The sequence below is a fragment of the Enoplosus armatus genome, chromosome 4, assembly GCF_043641665.1.
Source record: "Enoplosus armatus isolate fEnoArm2 chromosome 4, fEnoArm2.hap1, whole genome shotgun sequence".
Classification (NCBI taxonomy): Eukaryota; Metazoa; Chordata; class Actinopteri; order Centrarchiformes; family Enoplosidae; genus Enoplosus; species Enoplosus armatus.
The window spans coordinates 7189163-7211580 of record NC_092183.1 but is presented as its reverse complement, the minus strand read 5'-3'; the positions used below and the strand labels follow the sequence as shown (position 1 = coordinate 7211580).

The 22418-nt window shown below is 38.5% G+C and overlaps 4 protein-coding genes across 4 annotated transcripts in view; 1 reads left to right on the top strand and 3 right to left on the bottom strand.

Annotated features, from left to right (window-relative positions):
- Nucleotides 1-22418, bottom strand: part of LOC139283955 (zinc finger protein 721-like) — a 35007-nt gene that overhangs the window by 5888 nt on the left and 6701 nt on the right. The window contains 4 exon segments of the mRNA XM_070904069.1: nucleotides 6102-6409; nucleotides 7764-7970; nucleotides 11856-11914; nucleotides 15168-15532. Of these exon segments, the coding sequence (XP_070760170.1) occupies nucleotides 6102-6409; nucleotides 7764-7970; nucleotides 11856-11914; nucleotides 15168-15532 (939 nt within the window).
- Nucleotides 1693-20643, top strand: LOC139283956 (zinc finger protein 829-like). Its single transcript, XM_070904071.1, is given in 6 exon segments — nucleotides 1693-1864; nucleotides 2217-2456; nucleotides 5742-5749; nucleotides 9639-9744; nucleotides 9747-9824; nucleotides 19661-20643. Coding segments are annotated over 6 exon segments (1587 nt in total).
- Nucleotides 8003-8877, bottom strand: LOC139283698 (uncharacterized). Its single transcript, XM_070903722.1, has 3 exons — nucleotides 8704-8877; nucleotides 8359-8557; nucleotides 8003-8262 (listed from the first exon to the last, which is right to left on the bottom strand). The coding sequence occupies exons 1-3, from the start codon at nucleotides 8875-8877 to the stop codon at nucleotides 8003-8005; spliced, it is 633 nt and encodes a 210-aa protein (XP_070759823.1).
- On the bottom strand, nucleotides 11934-16454 carry LOC139283957 (uncharacterized). The gene is made up of 3 exons (XM_070904072.1): nucleotides 16283-16454; nucleotides 15595-16002; nucleotides 11934-12047 (listed from the first exon to the last, which is right to left on the bottom strand). Exons 1-3 carry the CDS (start codon nucleotides 16452-16454, stop codon nucleotides 12010-12012), a joined length of 618 nt encoding a protein of 205 aa, XP_070760173.1. The 3' UTR covers nucleotides 11934-12009.

The following is a 22418-nucleotide window of genomic DNA, read 5'->3' as shown; positions in this document are numbered from 1 at the left end:
TCTATTAGCTAAATACGCTAACGGGGCCAGTTTAAGACAGCTCGAGTCCACTCTGCTGAAATTGTGGCTTACTTCCGCTGGAGTCAATATGATGTTACTCCGGAAAAGCAAAGAAAATACGAAAGCTACGTGAGAATTAAACAAATATTCACGGAAAAAGTAGATTACCGGCTACAAACAACAACAACAAAGCTCAAGAATGTTTAACTTAAAGAAGTAAAATAGACTCTTAAAAACTGCAAAACACTGTGCGTAGTGTCGAATTTCATCTGTTACGAAAGTTTCTCCTGCAGTAAGGACATTCATAAGGTGTCTCCACTGTATGCACTCGGAGATGCTTTATCAAATAGGAGGTAAGGGCAAACCTGCGTGAATGTGCATTTTTAAGCCTGCGCTGTTTTGCAAACTTTGCCTGGTATCCAGCCAAGTGCCACAAAGGTACGACTTATTGTCTGCAGTAGATGTCTTCAGAGAAAGCTTGTGTCGCTGTGAGAGATGAACAAAATAGTTGTTAATCATAATGCTTTGTTTATATGTGATGAGCAAACACCTAACAAACACTTAGTGTTGATTGTTGTTGAAACTCCATTTAGAAGTGTGTGGTTTTTGTTGTTGTTGTTAGGCACTGTTGTTAATTGTTGTTTGATAGTTCACCAAGGGGTGCCGTGGGTAACTGTGACTCACTATTGTGGTGTCAGCGAACTATTGGGCGAACTTGCAATACTTCACTTCTTCCTTCAGTCCATGAGGAGCAGCCACCGAGAGATTGAAAAAAATACACACCTGACCGTTGGTAGGGAAAAAACACAGTTCCTATTTCCTAGTGAGGTGCTCTTCCACTTCAGTGAGTCTTTAACAACCTGTCTATAATTACGTGTTGATGTGGAAAAAAACTTTTCCAGAAACAGCATTTCTGGCCAGTCTTCACTTTAATAAGTAGAAGAATAAACTTTATTGGCCTCAGTTGTCCTTACTTGAATATTTACGTTTATTACAACACAAATTTGACGTCAGGGAAGGTCTTGGTACAGCATGTATACATGAACACAGTGAATACCAGAAACTTAAACTAACATTGCATTCGCTCAGCTTTATACAGTATGTCCCACTTCACATAGAGTCAAGTATAATCACGCCACCAGGGAGGAGGCAAAACAATGTGCGTAGATGTGTGCCTTCTGCTGATATGTTTGGCACATCTTCACAGCACAATGCTGAAGCACTGATGACAGAAAGGCTCAATTTTAGAATTCGTTCGTAACCCTGAAGTTTACATATGTGGATCAAAAACCTGTTGGTGGTCGTCGGATGTGTGAGATACGGATGACTGCTAAGGTCATCTAAATGTACTGTACCTCCTTTTATATGATGAAAACAGCTGGCGAAAAATAAATATCATCTCGAAATAAATATAGTTGATTTTACCACATATTTTGATGACAGTACTTACGTACTTTTAGCTTGGTAGATGTGCATACTTACTACTGATTTTCAACACATACGTTTTGAATAAAATGCCGTAAGTTGAAAGCGGAACAAAAGGCTCCCGCAGTTCCACATTCGGACCATAACAGTGTGACATCCAGCGGAAGTAAACAACACAAGTGGTGGTCGCGTTGGCTGGATGTGTTGAATTTGCTGGGAGAGCTGTAGTCATATGCAGATAAATAGTTCATTTATAATTACGCAACAATGTCTTCAGTTGAGTGTTTGAGAGAGTTTGTCAACGAGCGACTAACTGCTGCTGCTGAAGAAATATACGGAGTTTTTAAGAAAACTATCGTCGAGTACGAAGAAGAGATCCGTCGTCAGCGCAGACTGCTGGATATCTTTTTGAAACCGAAAATCAAGTTACACAGGATAGGTGTGTAAAACATACTTATTTTAATAACGCAAAAACGAGAAATTCGATGTATATATCATCCAAATTGTTTAAATGTATACTACTACTAATTTGCTCGCATGTCTGCATGTTTTGCTATACCATCACAGTACGATCCTATTCCTTTTGTTTTATTAATCTAACACGCCTTTTCCTTCACATTACTCATATTTCTGCTGTTAGCAAGTTTTTCTTTGAAACAATTATAATCTCCCAAATCTTTGAAAAATCTTTGTTGCATATTTCATTTGCAATTACGTCACAATGTCTGCATGCTTTTCTTTACCATCACAGTAACTTGGTATCCTGTTCCTTTTGTTCTCTGTCCCTCCAGAGCTCCCACAGCAACATGTCTGTAAGGAGGAGGAGGTTCTCGCTGACCAGCAGCTCTATATTCAGGAGAGGAACTCCAGTCTGGACCAAGAGGACCCAGAGCCTCCACAGATGAAAGAGGAGCAGGAGGAACTCTGCACCAGTCAGGAGGGAGAGCAGCTTGTACTGAAGCAAGAGACTGATACCTTCATGTTGACTCCTACTCATGAGGAAAGTGACACCAGTGAGCCAGAACCAAAATGTGACATGCAGCTCTTCTCTCACAACTCTCATTTAGCAGAGAACCAAGATTACACTAACAACGTATACAACCATACCATGTCAAAGATTCACCGTAATCCTCACACAGGTAAAGAGTCTTTCAAATGTGACACTTGTGGAAAAGATTGTAAGTGTAAGTCAACATTGAAGAGACACCTGAGAACCCACACGGGTGAGAAGCCATATTCTTGCGAAACACGTGGGAAAGATTTCAAGGTAAGTGATCACTTGAAAGTCCACATGAGAAGAGCCCACACAGGTGAGAAGCCATACCTTTGCAAGACCTGCGGGGAAAGATTCTGTGACATTTCATCATTGAAAATCCATGTGAAAATCCACACAGGTGAGAAGCCATATACTTGCAAAACATGTGGGAGAGCTTTCAGACTTGATTGTCACTTGATGGTCCACATGAGAAGAGCCCACACTGGTGAGAAGCTGTACATTTGCAAGACTTGTGGAAGAAGATTCTGCAGATGGTGTGATTTGTCAAGGCATATAAGATCGCATACACGCAAGTAGTCTTGGATTTGCAAACTATGTAGGAGACAATTCAATTCTAGTGGTTTGTGGTCAAAATGCACAAGAACTCCCAGATCTGAGGAGCCACATAATTGCAACACTTGTAGTTTTACTCAAATCACATACTTGGAAAAAACACCTGAGGATCAATATACACAGGAGAAACGATGAAGCTAAAATTACTGTGGAGACGCGTTCACCAACTGAATGAAATACACTTTTGCAAGTGAAATACACTTTTGCAATCGCTACATCACTTGTAACTGAATGTACAAGTTTCCATAGTTTCAAGTTATGTTTCCATAAAATGAGATGTCTATTTCTTAGTGAAAAGCTTCCGTTCATATGATTGTATTAGTTATGTTTCTGTTAGTAACATATTTCTATGAAACAATTGTAATCTCCCAAATGGAAGAAAAATGCTGAGTGAGTGCACAGTAGTGGCTGTTAAAGTAAAGGTGTGATCTTGATTGTTGGTTTTGCCAAATGTCTGTTTATGAAGCATCTCTGAGTCATTTTAGTTTAAAGTTCAACAAGGACTTAAAGCCCCATTCCGGATAGTGTTTTACTTCCTGTTTTGTAGTCAACAGAGAACAGCGGTGTGGTTCATAGTCAGACAACCTTCAGAGCCGGCGCAGCACACTGCCGATGTGTTGGAATGGTAGTGATATATATTATACATATCAATACACTTAATGTTGTGTTAATGTTCATGTTACTGTTATTGTGTACTGTCGAAATTGTGTTTTGATGCTTCTGCAACATTATTTTTGAAACTTTCATGCCAATAAAGCCATTGAAAATATTATAGCCTAACCTGTCCACTTACTACAGCATTAGCTATAGGCGTTTTGTTAATTTTTAACTGGGACGGACCCAGACCCCATTCACAACTAGCAAACCGACTCATGAATGACTGTTTTTGCATCTGTCAAGCATCTAATCAAAAACCCATTCAAAAAACCCATTAACTTCGAGACGAAGGAACCGAAAGTGTAAAAATGTTAACTAATTTCTGGGTTTTAGGACTCATTCCTGCAGCACTCTATTGTGTAAAATGTTATGTGTTGTTGTATATTATTGAAATTAATTATTAACTACTACAAACGTTACCTGCATCGCAGTAAAACTGAGTCTGTATAAACCGGTGCATTTGTGGCCACGGTGCCTCCATGCCAGAAGCTTTGGAGAATGTTCCAGAAGGTTCCTTTTGAAAAACAAAAAGCATTTATTCATGAAGAATTAAGTGATTTTTTTGTGACTGAGTGGGTGAAGCAAAATCTCAGAAAGCTGCTCACATTCTTGGAAACTGTCAAAAATGTACTGCTTCCAGTGTTGTGCAGAGTTCTGCCCGTCCGAGAAATTCACACCACACTACTATGCATATTTAAAGTAAATACACATTACACATGCTACTAGACATTGTAATGATTTCTAAGGCAATGTATTGTTTAAAAACACTATAATCTTCTTTGTTGGGTTTATCAATGGTGATAAATGATCTGAAGTCTATGGTCTATGAATGTTAAGTTGTCAATGTTTCATTAGACTCAGTAGCATTTTCTTGATATCACTGGTCTGAAAAGGGTTTCCTTGATTAACCTCTCAGCATCTAAGAGGGCTGACTCTTTGGTGTTCTTTATCAGCACACTGTGAATTTCATACATTTAATAATGACCTAAGCAGAAAAAATAGGAGATGCATTACTCAGCAGTTCCAATTGGTTTTGTACACTCAGTAATGACACTTCAAATAAAACTGTGATGTTAAAGCAACATTATGAACATGAAGATTATTACCTTCAAAGAAAACAGCTTCATGGTACACTGACTTGCAATATGTAGAATGGCACCTCTTTCAAAGAGACAGAGCAAGAGGCAAGAGTTCATCTCGGACTGGCTTTTAGTCGTTCGTGAGAGCTTTGCAATATAGGCTGAACGACAGATGCCGAGCTAGCCTTCTTGCTGTTGGACTAATAAGTAACATTAGCTGGCTTGCTATGTCTTGTGTTGTTGCCCTTGCTTGATGTTTGTCTGTGTTAGCAAAGTTGTCAACTCGCTAGTTTTTGATCATAAGCCAAGTCAGCCCACCAAGTCCAAATCCTTCAGCTTGTCAACAAATGTACGTATACAGCTGTCCATGAGGGTGAATTGCACTCAATTCGCATAAAATACCAATCTTTGCATAATGTTGCTTTGAGTGGTGTTATCACACATACTTTATTTGATAGACTTTGACTTGACGCAGTGAATTTGACAGCCACATTTTTTTTTCCAGCTTTAAAAACCTAATTTTAGTTAAATCAGGAGAGACTTATTTGAAAAAGAGGTGTGTCACCTCTAAAACCACAAACATCAAAAAGTATATCAAGTTGAACCAATCACAAAATACATAAAAATCTAAAATAAAAATTACTACAGAAAAAGGAAAGACTATTTGGCACAATCAACTCACAACATGACTGAGGTATAAAAATTGGGTGAACAGGGTGAACATTTGTAGGAACTATGAACTCATTATGTAACCGTGTTCATTTAAAGATTTGGGAGATTATGATTGTTTTAAAGAAAAACTTGCTAACAGAAATATGAGTAATGCAGTACTATGAAGGAAAAAACAGGTTACATTTTTTGGACGACATACTACTTCTACTACTGCTAAGATATGGTGACGTCTTCTTAATGGGAAATTGTATACATTCAGTTAGAGATGTAGGCATTGCCAAGTGTATTTCATTCAGTAGGTGAACACGTCTCCACAGAAGTTTCAGCTCAATGGTTTTTCCAAGTACAGAATCAGAAACTGTTTATTGCCAAGCAACACACATTACAAGGAATTTGCCGTGGTCTGATGGTGCTATGGTATGTGATTCTAGTAACACTTTCCCACATGTACTGCAATTATGTGGCTCCTCACTTCTGTGAGTTCTTGTGCGTTTTGTCCAAAAACCACTGAATCGTCTCCCAAATATTTAGCAAATACAAAGCTACTCGCCTGTATGCGATCTTATATGCCTCATCAATTGAGACGCATCATAGTATCTTTTCCCGCAGATCTTGCAAAGGTACGGCATCTGATCTGTGTGGGCTCTTCTCATGTGGACTGTCATAGCACCACTCTGTGTGAAAGCTCTCCCACACATTTTGCAAGTAAACGGCTTTTCACCTGTGTGGATTCTTATGTGCCTTTTCAAGTTTGACATCCGGGAGAACCTTCTCCCACAGGTGTTGCAGGGGTACGGCTTCTCACCTGTGTGGGCTCTTCTCATGTGGACTATCAAGTTACTGGCAATTCTGAAATCTTTCCCACATGTTTCGCAAGAATACAGCTTCTCACCTCTGTGGGTTCTCAAGTGTATTTTCAAATGGCACTTAAACTTGAATGTTTTCCCACAAGTGTCACATTGGAAAACTTGTTTACTTGTGTAAGTTTTATGGTGAATCTTTGACATGGTAGAGTTGTATACATTGTTAGTGAGACTTCTGCTTTTGTGTTGTTGATTCTTTAGTTTTGCACCTGCATTTCTAGTCAATCCTGAGTCTCCATGCTTGCCTCCTTTATGGTCTTGGCTCTCAGCTACATGAGAGTCGTGACAGAGGAGCTGGTGGTCACTGCTTGGTTCTGACACCACAGAGCTTTTAACTGGTATGTTGTACAGAGTCTGATTTTCACTGTGGTCACTTTCCTCACGAGTAGGAGTCAACATAAAGGTATCAGTCTCCTGCTTCAGTACAAGCTGCTCTCCCTCCTGACTGGTGCAGAGTTCCTCCTGCTCCTCTTTCATCTGTGGAGGCTCTGGGTCCTCTTGGTCCAGACTGGAGTTCCTCTCCTGAATACAGAGCTGCTGGTCAGCGAGAACCTCCTCCTCCTTACAGACATGTTGCTGTGGGAGCTCTGGAGGGACAGAGAACAAAAGGAACAGGATACCAAGTTACTGTGATGGTAAAGAAAAGCATGCAGACATTGTGACGTAATTGCAAATGAAATATGCAACAAAGATTTTTCAAAGATTTGAGAGATTATAATTGTTTCAAAGAAAAACTTGCTAACAGAAATATGAGTAATATGAAGGGAAAAGCGGGTTAGATTAACAAACCTTGATGTAATTTTTGTCAATATACTACTTCTTTACATTAAGATATTCTTCATTCTTCATCTTGCAAAGGTACGTGTAGGAGCCTAAATGCAGTTCATTGATATAGGTTAAAAAAGTAAGTAATAATTTAACAGTAAAACTACAGTAATTTAAGTTAATTGATTTAGAAGGAATTATAAAGCTTATTTACAGGTATTTTGAGTTCATATGTGCAATAATGTAATAAGTTAATCATTTAAAATGTTTGTGGATTATTTAAAGTGGATAAAAATGTAATTTGTGATATTTGTAATGTTTGAAAGTGGGTAACTGTTGCTTTCAAGTAACTATGCACCTTTAATTGCTTGATGCTCCCATGAGGGGGGAGGTGTGGGGGTAACCTGCGGGCAGTGAGTCAGGCAGGCAGAGAGTGGAGCCACACAGTTGTTTTACCTGTCTCTCCCTCTTTTCCTCTCGTTGGTGATTTGTACTTGGATTTAACAGATTTTGTAACTTTGGACACTTTTGAACATTTTTTCTGTACCACCCGTTTTGTTTGTAAGTGTGTGTGAGCCAAAGTAAACTGTTAAACTTTACGGAGTGGTCCTGTGGATTTTTTCGATGTGGATTAAGACGAGAGGGATCGATAGAGCGTCAAGCTAAGGCTTCACTCAGACAGTAGAAACCTACAGTACGGTTTCTCACCTGAGTGCGTTTTCATGTGTTCTTTCAAGTGAGTGCTAAGTCTGAAATCTTTCCCACGGGTTTTTCACGAATATGGCTTCTCACCTGTATGGATTCTTACATAATTTGTCAGTACCGACATATAACCAAATCTTTTCCCACAGGTCTTGCAAATATGTGGCTTCTCACCCGTGTGGCTTCTCAAGTGTCTTTAATTATGTATGTAATGTAATTTTGACTCATGCTTAGAAGTTTTCCCATGTGTCACATTTTAAAGACTTTTTACCTGTGCCAGTGTTACAGTGAGTCTTAGTAGGGTTGTATCCATTGTTCGTGTCACGACTTTTGCTTTTGTGTTGTTGATTCTTTTGTTTTGGTTCCGCATTTCGAGTTGATCCTGAGTCTTCATGCTTGCTTCCTTTCTGAACTTGGCTCTCAGCTATATGAGTTTTGTCAGAAAGGAGCTGGTGGTCGCTGCTTGATTCTGACAACACAGAGCTTTTAACTGATGTACTGATTACAGACTCTTTCTCAGCTGCACTTTGAGTCTTATTAGGATTCAAGTAGAGAATCTGATTTTCTTTGAGGTCACTTTCCTCACAAGTAGGAGTCAACATGAAGGTATCAGTCAGCTTCAGTGCAAGCTGCTCTCCCTCCTGACTGGTGCAGAGTTCCTCCTGCTCCTCTTTCATCTGTGGAGGCTCTGGGTCCTCTTGGTCCAGACTGGAGTTCCTCTCCTGAACACAGAGCTGCTGGTCAGCGAGAACCTCCTCCTCCTTACAGACATGTTGCTGTGGGAGCTCTGCAGGGACAGAGAACAAAAAGTGACTACTGTGATGGCAAAATAAAACATACAGACATGCGAGCAAATTAGTTAATTGGCATTAACATTATATAAAAATCGAACTCCTCTATTTTGTGTTATTAAAATAATTAATTTTTACACACCTATCCTGTGTAACTTTATTTCGGGTTTCCAGAAGATGTCCAGCAGTTTTCTCTGACGATGGATCTCTTCTTCGTACTCACCGATAGTTTTTTTAAAAACTCCGAATATTTCTTCAGCGGCAGCAGTTAGTCGCTCGTTGACAAACTCTCTCAAACACTCAACCGAAGACATTGTGACCGAATTACACATGATATATTTATCTGCGCTACGACTACAATATCATCTTCCCAAATACAGCCATAGAGCTAACGCTAATCGCGCCAGTTACCCGTATTGTTTACGTCCTCTTTCTTCTTCTTTGAGGTTTAACGGCAGCTTGCTGCCTTAGTGTTGCATTGCTGCCATCTTCTGGTGGTAGTTAACTACTACATTGTCAAGCTTGTCAGATTTGTATCATCAGTCCTGTTCTCTTTAGGAAGCTGACATCTTCTGCCTTGTCCACTTCTAACACACTCCTGATCGAGTCACTGTCACCTCCTCTTTTCTATTTCATCCCCTATTTCTCATAATACAGACTCTAGTTTGAATTGAGAGTGAACATCTTCACCTTATCTTTTGATCCTAGTGCTGCAGCCACTGTATTGATTTTCTTCCACACGATGCCCTTTCCCTCTGATTTTGAAAGTTTAATTCTGGTATCTATGTTTTCTTTTTTAACAGTTTGTTTGGCTAGTTTGTCCACTCTTCCATTATCCAGAATGCCCACATGAGCAGGAACCCAAATTAATGTGACCTCACTGCCTTAATTTATTACTCTTGAATGTATTGCCATTATTTCAAATCCTAAGTCCTGATGATTAAGATAATATAAGACAAACCTTAATTGATCCCCAGCAGGGAAATTCAGCATTGCAGCAGCACAAGGACAGCAATAATTGCAGATAAATTGAGAAAGTAAAATAAATAAATAATAAAATGCAAAAAGTGACTAGCAGCTCCTCTCTCACAACTCTCATGTAGCTGAGAGCCAAGATCAGTAAGAGGGCAAGCATGAAGACTCAGGATCAACTAGGAATGCAGACGCAAAACCAAAGAAAAAACTCATCACAAAAGCAAAAGCCACACAAACAATGTATACAACCCTACCATGTCAGAGATTCACAGTAATACTCACACAGGTTAAAATGTTTTTCCAATGTGACACAAACATTCAAGTTCAAGTCCCAATTGAATGTACACTTGAGAATCCATACAGGTGAAAAGTCACTTGACAGTCCACATGAGAAGACCACACTGGTGAGAAGCAAGACCTGGAGGTTTTTTTTTTATTCATTTCCTTTGGTACAGCACAGAAGATTGTATACAGGCAAATAGTCTTGTATTTGCAACATATGTATGAGACGATTTAGTTTGAGTGGTTTGTGGTCAAAACACTTAAGAACTCACAGAAGTGAGGAGCCACATAATTGCAGCACTTGTGAGCAAAGTTTTACTCAAATCACATACTTGAAAGAACACCTGAGGATCAATATACACGGGAGAAACCATTAAGCATAAACTCCTGTGGAGACGTGTTCACCAACTGAATCAAATACACTTCTGCAATAGCTACATTTCTGTAAGTGAATGTAAAACGTTTTCCATAAAGATGTCAGTATGTTAGTGTAAACCTTCCCTTCACGACTGTATTAGTTATATGTCTTTTTTTCTATGTTTTCGTCTGCAACATGTATTTTTTCAATGAATTTTGTATTTCATTAACTTGATATCATTTTTGTTGTTTCTGGTTTTAGAGGTGACACAAAAAGACAAATTGTAGACGATGCACTACACGGTGCTGTCAACGAATCAGACCGAAGCAGTATAATGAATACAATGACCAGTGCCCAAAGGAACATGGAGATACTGAATTTCTGGCCTCATATTTATTCTAACAATAATGTTTTGTAAGGTGATACTGTAAGAATATCAGATTCATACTGAAGTCTAAAGATATAAGCACATTCTGTTGATCAAGGCTGCAGGTGGGTGTGACTGACATCAAAAGTAAAAGTAGTCATAGCGAAGAATAGTTCTTTTGAGAGTGTTAAATTATATCATGCAAGACGTGTTTTAATGTTTCAGCTCAACAGGTGGAGGTTAAGTTAAAGTACAATTTGATACTGATTGGTAGTTTGATCAGTGGAAGTGCCTCATATTAAACAAGCGTCTATGCAGTGGTGGAATGTAACTACATTTACGTATTATTATTTATTTATTAAATTAAGTGTTACACTTAAGTACAACATTGATTGTCCTCAGATGGCCAAGATTGCATGTAAATTCCACACAGTTATGAATTCTTGAACGCTTAATATTTCTTCTTTGAGTACTTATGTTACATATAGTTCTAACTTCACTACATTTCAGCAAATGCTGTACTTTATAGTCCACTACAGTACTTGACAGCTAATAACAGAGTTATAGTGACTTGAGGTAAATGGAGAAAAAAAGCTGAGAAAAAAAGAGCCATGTGTGAATCTGTACTCTGCGTTAAATAATGTTTAAAAAAACATATAAACTTCTTTGTTGGGTTTGTCAATGGTGATAAATGATCTGAAGTCTGTAGTCTATTAATGTTTGGAGTCATCAATGTTCTATTAGACTCGGTGATAACATTTCCTTGATATGATTGCTCTGAAATTTGCACGGTTTCCTTGATTAATTTCTCTATATAATATTTCTGAGGGCTGACTCTTTGGTGTTCTTTATCGATGAGGTTATCAGCACATATTTATGAACAGTGTGAACTTCCTACATTTCATAATTTACTAAGCTGAAATAATGGAGGATGCATTACTCGGCAGCTCCAAACAGTTCTGTCAAACAATGCCTTCACACCTCAACACTCAGTAATGACACTTCAGATCACACTGTGATATTAAATGGTGTCATCAGCACATATTTTATTTGATAGACTTTGTCTTGACAGAGGGAATTTGACACCTGACATTCATTTTTCTGCGTTTATAAACCTCATTTTAGTTCAATCAGGAGAGACTTATTTGAAAAAGAGGTGTGTCACCTCTAAAACCAGAAACATAAAAAGTTGAATCAATCACAAAATACATTAAAAAAACATATAATAAAAAAATACTGCAGAAAAAGAAAATACAGGAAGACAACACCACAGGAGAGAGGGTTTCTCAGCTTGATCCTCGGGTGTTTTTTCAAGTATGTGATTTGAGTGAAACTTTTCCCACAAGTGCTGCAATTATTTGGCTCCTCACTTCTGTGAGACATACTCTCCCTCCTCCTCTTTCCAGAGACTCTGGGTCCTCTTGGTCCAGACTGGAGTTCCTCTCCTGAATACAGAGCTGCTGGTCAGCGAGAACCTCCTCCTTCGTACAGACATGGGAGCTCTGGAGGGACAGAGAACAAAAGGAATAAAATAACATTACTACTGTACTACTACTGTAGGTCTGATAGGTACTGGGGGCAAGGATGGAGGGATTTGTAGGTGAGAAGGAGGATTTTGTTTGAGATAGGGGGCTTGACCAGGAGCCAGTGAAGGTGGATGAGGGTGGGGTCCAGAATGACACCCATGTTGCTGGCTTCAAGGGATGGGCAGATGGAGCAGCTGTTCACGTCAAGGAGAAGATCTCCTTCCTTGCGGAGCAGGGTCTTGGAAGCCACAACCGTGAGCGCCAATTCATTTTAAAGAATAGAATGCCAACAATTCTACAGTTTTTCCACAATTGCTCACAAAACTATGAACACAAAACCAAATTGTTTAACTACATTAACTGGCTGATATTCTATTCAATTAGTTTAATCACACAATTTGCAACAAGTGTGAACAATTTTGTGTCGTGTTTAAACAATGACAACTGTGTTCAGCTTCCGTTTACCGTTTTGCAACAGTGCATCACAGTGCAGTTAGTGTTATTTGAAGTACCCCAAAATTATAAAGGAACAAGACATCCAGCAGTCTTCTCTGACCGTCGATCTCTTCTTCGTACTCGCTGATAGTTGGTTTTTTTTTAAACTCCAAATATTTCTTCAGCAGCAGCAGTAGTTAGTTGCTCGTTGACAAACTCTCTCAAACACTCAACCGAAGACATTGTTGCTTAATTTCAAATGAAATAAGTAGCTGCAATGTGACTACAATATCGTCGTCCAGCTTTCAACACATCATGTACATCTACCTCTCTTTGGTACTCTTTTCCACTACTTAGCTGACACACGTGATGTGTTTATTTGCAGATAATGATTTTTACATTAAAAAGCAAATAAGTATTTCGATTATTTAAGTAGAAATACCACAGCGTAATTGACGATGGATTCAAAATGTTTATTAAGTAAAAGTAGTTCATTTGTGCACCCCAAGTAAAGAGGTACACCATACTGAGTAGTTACAATGTAGTTCTTTAATACTTCATGAACCATCAAACACTTTTATCTGACCATTACTTTATGGAAGTTTTGATTGGACTTTAATAGTTTAATAGTTGTAAAGTTGTAAAAATCAACTTTTTCCTCAAAACTGTAAACACAAATCCAAATCTTTTAACTACTTTCACAAAACTTCTGACTCTCATGGAAAAATCAAACTATCGCCTCAAAACCACTTTATCTGTGCTCAAAATCAAACAATGCTTTCAGATCATACACACAGCCAAACAGTAAATAAACACGACTGAGCAGTCATTACACACTACATCCAAAAATGGAAAACACAGTGTTCAGGGCACGTAGCTGCTGAAAAGAATTTATATTGTGTATACTTTAATAAATGCATTTAAGTAAGTAAGTACTGCAAGTAAGTACAGTATTGAATGTCTAGTATTCAGCACTTGCATAAAAACACAGCACTGTAAAAGGCCAAAGGACAAAGAAAAAAGTCTTAATGAAAAGCACATTAGAGTACACTGTAAAATGTTGTGCTACTGCAAAATCAAAGTCGACGACAGATTAATTCTGTCTCAAATTAACGCCTCTGTGATGGGTCAGGCCAGAAGACTTTGTCTACATCAAAGGCAACGTTCTCTCGTCGGACAATGGGGGGGAACCCTCTGGTGTGCCGGATTCAGCCTTGGTATCAAAGTTGGTATCAACATTCAATTCACCTGTGCCACCTGTACACTCTGAACTGGCTTACATTCTATTCAGTTAGCTTAATCACAAAGTTGGCAACAAGTGTGAACAATTTTGAGCCGTTGTGTTTAAACAATGACAACTTTGTTTAGCTTCCATTTTGCAACAGTGCATCACAGTGAAAAATGTGTTTAAGTCAGAGAGTGTGTTATTTTGAGTTTAAAGTTATCCCTGAGCAATCAGGGTACTTCGTGCGTGTAAAGCAAAAATAACATCAACAATATTACAAAGTAATCTAACTAGAGCCCCCCCAATCTACAAAACAAGTGCCTCATAAATGAATCAGCCAACATCAATCGATACACGTATAAATCCGAGTTAACAGCATCACAAAGTCATTTGTGACATTTGGCAAATGCTCTTATCCATACAACAATCGGTCATCCACATCACACCATGAGTTTAACAGCCACCACTGTGCACTCACTGTGAAACAAAGATTCCCAAGATATAGAAGGCTGTGACGATTCTAAGAAATGCTGAAATAAATTGTTCAAACATACTGTAATGTATGTCAGAATCAGAATCAGAAATACTTTATTGATCCCCGGGGGGAAATTGTACAGTACTGGTGCTCCCATTCTCCTCCCATGCTCCCATGTAAAAGTATGTTGCAAAACTGTGAAATTATACATCTCTTTACTGAACTGAAACCTTTCCCACGTTTTGCAAGAATGTGGCTTCTCACCCGTGTGGCTTCTCATGTGTATCTACAGTCTTGACCCAGAATCTGTCCCCGAGAAAAGGTAGACCCAGCTTATATAGCATGGAGTCAAGTAAATCCACGTGGCAAGGGTCTTTGTCCACAGTGAAAAACATGGTCGCAGTGATACCAGATGTTTAACAGACTTCTTATATGAAAATATATAACAGTGATGTCAGTGAACCTAAAATGTTAAATCTGACTTCTTGAAAAGATGTGTTGGAGGCTTCATATAGAACCATCAAACACTACTGAAGGTAGATGGATTTTAAGCCCTTGTTAAACTTTGAACTAAAATTGTTTCAGAGAAGCTTCACAAATAGACATTTGGCAAAACCAACAACTATCAAGATCACGCTATCAATTTAACAGCCACTACTGTGCACTCACTGTGAAACTAACATTTTTAATCCATTTCGGAGATTACAATTGTTTTGAAAAGATACTGTTGCTAACATAAAGGAATTTTACATTTTTTTTTAATTCTGTTACCGAGATGTAGCTATTGCAAAAGTGTAGTTAATTCAGTTGGTGAACACGTCTCCACGGGAGTGTCAGCTCAATGGTTTCTCCTGTGTATATTGATCGTGTTTTTTCCAAGTATGTAGCCTAAGTTGTGTTTTTTGACCACGAATCACTAGAACTGAATCATCTCCCACTTATTTGAAAAATCCAAGGCTACTTTGCTGTATGCGATCTTATATGCTGTCCCAAATGAGACGCCTTAACGTATCTTTTCCCGCAAATCTTGCAAAGGTATGGCTTCTCACCAGTGTGGGCTCTTCTCATGTGGACTGTCAAGTGATCATTAACTCTGAAATCTTTCCCACATGTTTTGCAAGAATACGGCTTCTCACCTGTGTGGATTCTCATGTGGACTTTCAAGACACTGCTAACTCTGAAATCTTTCCCACATGTTTTGCAAGAATATGGCTTCTCACCCGTGTGGGTTCTCATGTGGACTTTCAAGTCACTGCTCAGTCTGAAATCTTTCCCACATGTTTCGCAAGAATATGGCTTCTCACCCGTGTGGCTTCTCATGTGTAACTGCAATCTTGACTTGTACTTAAAATCTTTTCCACATGTGTCACATTTTAAAGACATTTTACCTGTGTGAGGATTATGGTGAGTCTCAGACATGGTAGAGTTGTATACATTGTTACTGTGACTTCTGCTTTTGTGATCTTGATTCTTTTGTTGTGAGTCTTCATGCTTGCCTCCTTTCTGATCTTGGTTCTCAGATGCATGAGAGTTGTGAGAGATGAGCTGCTGGTCACTTTTAGGTTCTGGCTCACTGGTGTCACTTTCCTCATAAGTAGGAGTCAACATGAAGGTATCAGTCTCCTGCTTCAGTACAAGCTGCTCTCCCTCCTGACTGGTGCAGAGTTCCTCCTGCTCCTCTTTCATCTGTGGAGGCTCTGGGTCCTCTTGGTCCAGACTGGAGTTCCTCTCCTGAATACAGAGCTGCTGGTCAGCGAGAACCTCCTCCTCCTTACAGGCATGTTGCTGTGGGAGCTCTGGAGGGACAGAGGACAAAAGGAATAGGATACCAAGTTACTGTGATGGTAAAGAAAAGCATGCAGACATGTGAGCAAACTAGTTGCAAAGTAATTTTGAAAAACTGGGATTACGTATAAATCGAATTCCAATGTTGTTTTTTTATTTAAAGACGTTTTACACGCCTATCCTGTGTAACGTTATGACGGGTTTCCAAAAGATATAAACTTTAACAATTGCTATTATATATAAATCGAATTCCAATGTTGTGTTCTATTAAAAGAAGTACATTTTACACACCTATCCTGTGTAACTTTATTTCTGGTTGCCAAAAGATATCCAGCAGTCTGCGCTGACGATGGATCTCTTCTTCGTACTCGACGATAGTTTTTATAAAAACTCCCAAAATTTCTTCAGCGGCAGCAGTTAGTCGCTTGTTGACAAACTCTCTCAAACACTCAACCGAAGACATTGTGAAATGAAATAAGTAGCTGCACTATGACGACAAGATCTTCTCCTTATTCTTTGTGGTTTATTGGCGGTTGGCAAACCGCAAAGGTGCATTGCCGCCACCAACTGGACTGGAGTGTGGAACAAGAGATTTACATAAAACAACAACAAAAACCCTCTAGATTCTTTTAACTAAACCGGTTTCATTACACACACAAAAAAAATGTCATCTTGCCTGCTGTTTTCCCCATGAGACATGACAATGAAAGGTCAAGGTGTTTTGCCTTCCTTGGCGACTGAAGAAGGTGATTCCTCTTGATAGTGACAGTAACGTTACATGTTCAACTGTTTCTGGTTGCCCACAGTGTGTGCACCTTCCAGTTGGGTGTTTGCCTATTTTATATATTGTATGGTTGAGACCTGTATGACCTATTCTCAGACGAGTGATGACATTTTCTTCCCTTCGTTTCCAGCCCACCATCCTCACAGCACCGACATGTCTTTGTATATTATATAGATGTCTTCCAGTTTCATTATCATCCCAATACTCCTGCCATACTGGTTGTGCATATGTCCTAATAGATGTCTTAGCTTCGGCTTTGCTAACGACTACAATGTCGTCGTCCAGCTTTCAATGCATGCAGCTAACGCTTCTAGCGTTTGTGTTGTTTACTTCCGGTGGATGTCACACTGTTGAGTTCCGACAGTGTAAGTTCGGGAGCTTTTTGTTCCGCTTTCAACTGATGGCATTTTATTCAAAACTTGGTTTATTCAAGTAGAAATATCACAGTGCAATTCACGATACATTTAAAATGTTAATTAAGTACGTTATGAATATATGACCATTACTTTATGGAAGTTTTAATTGGACCTTAATAGTTGTACAGTTGTAAAAATCAAAATGTCCATAATGAAATACTCAAACAATTCATTAATTATCAGGTTGTTCCTGATTCCTTCCTCTCTGGTTCCTTCGTAAGTACTCGCATTTTTGGGTACCGTATTGTAAAGCGTTACAGTGTTAGTAAAAGTGAACCGAATTCATTGAGACGATGGGGGTAATACAGTAATTATACAAATTATAAAACAATCGTATCGGATAGTCAGGCATATTGTTATTCATTGGTTTAACACAATATTACACTGTAAACAACACCATTTTGGTGGACAACTGTCACCACTGTTCATTTAACAATAATTCAACAATAACCAAGAGTCAAAATCAGTTTATATTTTTACAAACGCAGTTAGTGGATTGTTGCCTTGCTTCAGCCATGCCAAACTTTACTGAGCACATAAATTTAGTTGGGCCAAAAGACACCATTTTATTTTAAAAGTAACATAGATATTGATCAAAATTAGTGATTAAACAGTTTTTCTCTTGTATTTTCTTCATTAGAATCATGGCAGGATAGTTTGATCCTAAAATCAAGGCAGGAGGTGTAATTGCCCACCTAATTTTAATCTTTAGATCTTAAAATCATCAGACTGGAGTTCCTCTCCTGAATACAGAGCTGCTGGTCAGCGAGAACCTCCTCCTCCTTACAGACATGTTGCTGAGGGAGCTCCAGAGGGAAGAAGTGTCCTCTGAACTTCAAAGCTTACTGAGCATTTAAATTTAGGTGGGCTAAGAGATACAATTTCATTTTAAAAGTAATATGAATTGATAAAAAGATTAAATATTTGTATTTCATTCAAAAAAGTCTGATCTGGCTTTTTTGTTTTGTATCATATTCCCATTAGAGTAATTGCACAGCTAATTTTCGGCTTTACATCCTAAAATCAACTATTTCTTTCTGGATGATATTTAATTGTTGGCTGTTGTATCAGTTTCCATCATTTACCATAACTGTCAATAAAGTAAATGTTAAAGTCAAGTTATGTTAAATCTGACGACTTTACGACCCCGAAAGGTTTTTGATCTTCTTGCACTCTGGGGGGATGTGAGATTTGGCATTTTAACTTACATTTTCTTTCCTTACAAGCTATGATCAATTAATTGTTTATATAAACACATATTCACATTTTCTGTTTCATTAGCTTAATAAAGAGACAACACATCCCATCCCATCTTTGTTCTTGTATGAGTTTGCGATGAACTTGAGTCTGAGTCTGCGTCCTGGGATGTGGGCGTGTTAGCAGTTATCAGATTGGTCATGTCGTAAATTGTCCAGTTGTCACTTAACTTCCATTAGCGTCCATCCTGAGGTCTGTTTTATGCCCACATGTCATCTGAAGACAGGGTGTTTGGGAGAAGTTCATCTTTGAGTCATGACAGAGCCTGTTTTTAAGACCCGGGAGGTGGTGCAGACAACACCCAGGGAAGGTTCATTCCTTTATCAATGAAAGATGTAGAATTATTCATCATCGTAGTCCTTATCACGCTACAAAGTATTATTCCCCACTTGGCTATTCCCAAACACTGAAGTAGATCTCAATATAATGGAACTAGAAAAGAATGGGAAAAAACGAAAGAGGATTTCTAACAGAACAATATATAAGAAATACATGCTATAGTTATTTAGACATTTATACCGATGGTTCTAAAGATGAATACGGCAAAGTAAGCATAGAAATTCACATGCCAAATATGAAAACTAACATAGTATGGTAATTATCTATCTTGTTTGTGAGTTGGTTTCTTATTTACTGTATTTATATACTGTATATATATATATTTTATTCTCAGAATTTGTTGTAAAAATCATCGCGGCATGCTCCGGTACAGTAGGTGGCGATATTCACCTTCAAAGTCATTGATTGCATTCCGCCATAGAATGAGAAGAAGAAGAAGAAGAAGAAGAAGAAGAAGAAGAAGAACTGATTGTTTGTGTTGAATTCGCTGGAAGATGATATTAAAGTTGTAGCGCAGCTAATTGTTTCATTTATAATTAAGCAACTATGTCTTCAGTTGAGTGTTTGAGAGAGTTTGTCAACGAGCGACTAACTGCTGCTGCTGAAGAAATATTCGGAGTTTTTAAAAAAACTATCGCAGACTACGAGGAAGAGATCAACCGACAGCGCAGACTGCTGGATATCTTCTTGAAACCCGAAATGAAGTTACACAGGATAGGTGAGATGTAATTATTTTATTAAAACAAAACATAGTAATTCGATTCCCAATTGTTTAAATATATCCTGGCACTGATTTGCTCGCATGTCTGCATTTTGGTTTTTTATCATCACAGTAACTTGGTATCCTATTCCTTTTGTCCTCTGTCCCTCCAGAGCTCCCACAGCAACATGTCTGTAAGGAGGAGGAGGTTCTCGCTGACCAGCAGCTCTGTGTTCAGGAGAGGAACTCCAGTCTGGACCAAGAGGACCCAGAGCCTCCACAGATGAAAGAGGAGCAGGAGGAACTCTGCACCAGTCAGGAGGGAGAGCAGCTTGTACTGAAGCAGGAGACTGATACCTTCATGTTGATTCCTACTCATGAGGAAAGTGACACCAGTGAACCAGAACCAAAATGTGACCAGCAGCTCATCTCTTATGACTCAGGATCAACTAGAAATTCAGAGCCAGAACCAAAGAAAAGACACCACAAAAGTGAAAGGCACAGTATCAATGTATATAAGCCTAACTTGCCCAAGATTCACTGTAATACTCACACAGGTAAAAAGTCTTTTAAATGTGACACATGTGGAATAGCTTTTAAATTCAACTCAAAATTGCAGAGCCACCTGAGCGTCCACACAGGTGAGAAGCCATACCTTTGCAAGACCTGCGGAAAAAGATTTCGTATCATGTCTCTATTGAAAGCTCATATAATAATCCATACAGATGAGAAGCCAAATTTGTGCAAAACATGTGGAAAAGTTTTCAGGGCGAGCAGTGCCTTGAAAGTCCACATGAGAACACACACAGGTGAAAAGCCGTACCTTTGCAAGACCTGCGGGAAAAGATTCTCTGACTTTTCATCATCGAAAAGGCATATGATAGTCCACACAGGTGAGAAGCCATATACTTGCAAAACATGTGGGAAAGATTTCCGAAATGGCAGTGCCTTGAAAGTCCACGTGAGAATCCACACAGGTGAGAAGCCTTACCTTTGCAAAACATGTGGGAGAGCTTTCAGACAGAGTGGTGATTTGAAAGTCCACATGAGAAGAGCCCACACTGGTGAGAAGCCGTACCTTTGCAAGATCTGTGGGAAAAGATACGTTGATGGGTCTAATTTGGCAAGGCATACAAGATCGCATATAAGCAAGTAGCCTCGTATTGCAAAATATGCGGGAGACGATTCAGTTCTAGTTGTTTGTGGTCAGAACACACAGGAACTCACAGATGCGAGGAGCCACATAATTGCAGCACTTGTGAGGTGAGTTTTACTCAAATCATATCACCTGAAAAAACACCTGAGGATCAATATACACAGGAGAAACCATCGAGATGAAACTACTGTGGAGACGTGTTCACCAACTGAATGAAAGACACTTTTACAATAGCTATGTCTCTGTAATTGAATGTAGAGCTGCAACGATCACTCAATTAAATATTCGATTGAAAGAAAATAAGTTGCCAACTATTTTGATAATCGATAAATCGTTTTTGATTTTTCAAGCAAAATTGTAAAATGTTTTCTAGCTTCTTAAATGTAAGGATTTGCTGCTTTTCTTTGTCGTTTGGGTTTTGGACTGTTGGTTGGACAAAAGAAGCCTTTTGAAAGTGTCACTTTGGGCTCTGGGGAATTATGATGAGCATATTTCACATTTTAAAAAAAATATTTTATAGACTAAACGATTGATTGATTAATCGTGACAATATTTTGCAGATTTATTGATAATGAAAATAATTGTTAGTTGCAGCCCTAATTGAATGTATACAATTTCCCTTTGAGAAAAGGTTACAATATCTTAGTGTAATGAAATAGTACATTGTCAGTAACGCCATCAAGTTTTGTTGAAGTAACCATGTTTTTTTCCTTTGTTACTGTTTTACATTATTATTCTTTTAGCAACAGTATTTCTTTAAAAGTCATATTCTACCAAATCTTAAAAAAAGCTTTGTAACACAGCGAGTTCATATTTCCTACAAATGTTTGACCTGTTAAATGTTATTCTTTTTTTTTGTCTGCAGCGTGCCATTTGATTCTATATGTTTATGTAGTTTTTGATTGGTTCACCCTGACTTACATTTTGTTTTTGGGGGGGTTTAGAGGTGTCACACAAACACAAATTGTAGATGGTGTGCTGCATGGTGCTGTGCTGTTATTTGATATCTTGTATGTTTTCTAACAAAGCTTTGTAATATGTAATAATAGCAGATTCATTGTGAAGTCTAAACCTACAAGCAAATTCTGTTCATCAAGAGTGCAGGTGGGTGTGACTGGCATCAAAAGTAAAAGTAGTTATCGTGAGTTCATATGTGTTGTGGTAGTTTTTGTTGTGATTTTGACTTGGCCACAGCCATCAGTAAAACAGAACACCTGTGTGGAGGCAATGAACACCACAGGATATGATTGCAGGCCCAGAAACACAAGGTCGCAGAGCAACAGCACGAGGCACAGAGCCACGAAGAGAGGGGACGCAGGCGGACTCAGTCACAGAGCCAAAGTTTTTATGTTGCTAGTTTTAAACCCTGTATTTGACGCCATAGTAGGCTATATTTATTTGGTAATTTATTAATAAATCCTTGGGTAATTTCTACCCCTGTTAACAAACACACGACTCCAAGTTGGCGTTGCCACTGAAAAGAACCTCTTCTCGGTCCACATAAACATAATTATATATTTGAGATGGAACCAAACTAGTTTGCATTGCATGTTCAATTCTAAATAGGTTAATCTTCACTAATGATGAATTTATCTTTTATATTTAGGTGTTTAAAAATCTTAATGAAATTAGTGAAGTCAAAACGTTGAATGTCCTCTCTACTAAAATTAGAGAGTAGAGACTCTTATGAAGATAGCTATGAGATTCATGCAACAGCTTTGTTCTGAACCATCATTTCAATGGGTTGAACTCCAATCAGAAACTCTTTTTCTTTG

What these genes read in the sequence shown, in the direction of transcription:
- LOC139283698 (XM_070903722.1), bottom strand. Translation starts at nt 8,877, where the DNA reads ATGTCTTCGGTTGAGTGTTTGAGAGAGTTTGTCAACGAGCGACTAACT. An exon ending in TAAAGTTACACAGGATAGGT is followed by an intron (nt 8,558 to 8,703) that starts GTGTAAAAATTA and finishes GTCCCTGCAGAG; the next exon opens with CTCCCACAGCAACATGTCTG. An exon ending in CTTCATGTTGACTCCTACTT is followed by an intron (nt 8,263 to 8,358) that starts GTGAGGAAAGTG and finishes TCAGTACATCAG; the next exon opens with TTAAAAGCTCTGTGTTGTCA.
- LOC139283957 (XM_070904072.1), bottom strand. Translation starts at nt 16,454, where the DNA reads ATGTCTTCGGTTGAGTGTTTGAGAGAGTTTGTCAACAAGCGACTAACT. An exon ending in AATAAAGTTACACAGGATAG is followed by an intron (nt 16,003 to 16,282) that starts GTGTGTAAAATG and finishes CTGTCCCTCCAG; the next exon opens with AGCTCCCACAGCAACATGCC. An exon ending in TCACCATAATCCTCACACAG is followed by an intron (nt 12,048 to 15,594) that starts GTAAAATGTCTT and finishes CTGTCCCTCCAG; the next exon opens with AGCTCCCATGTCTGTACGAA.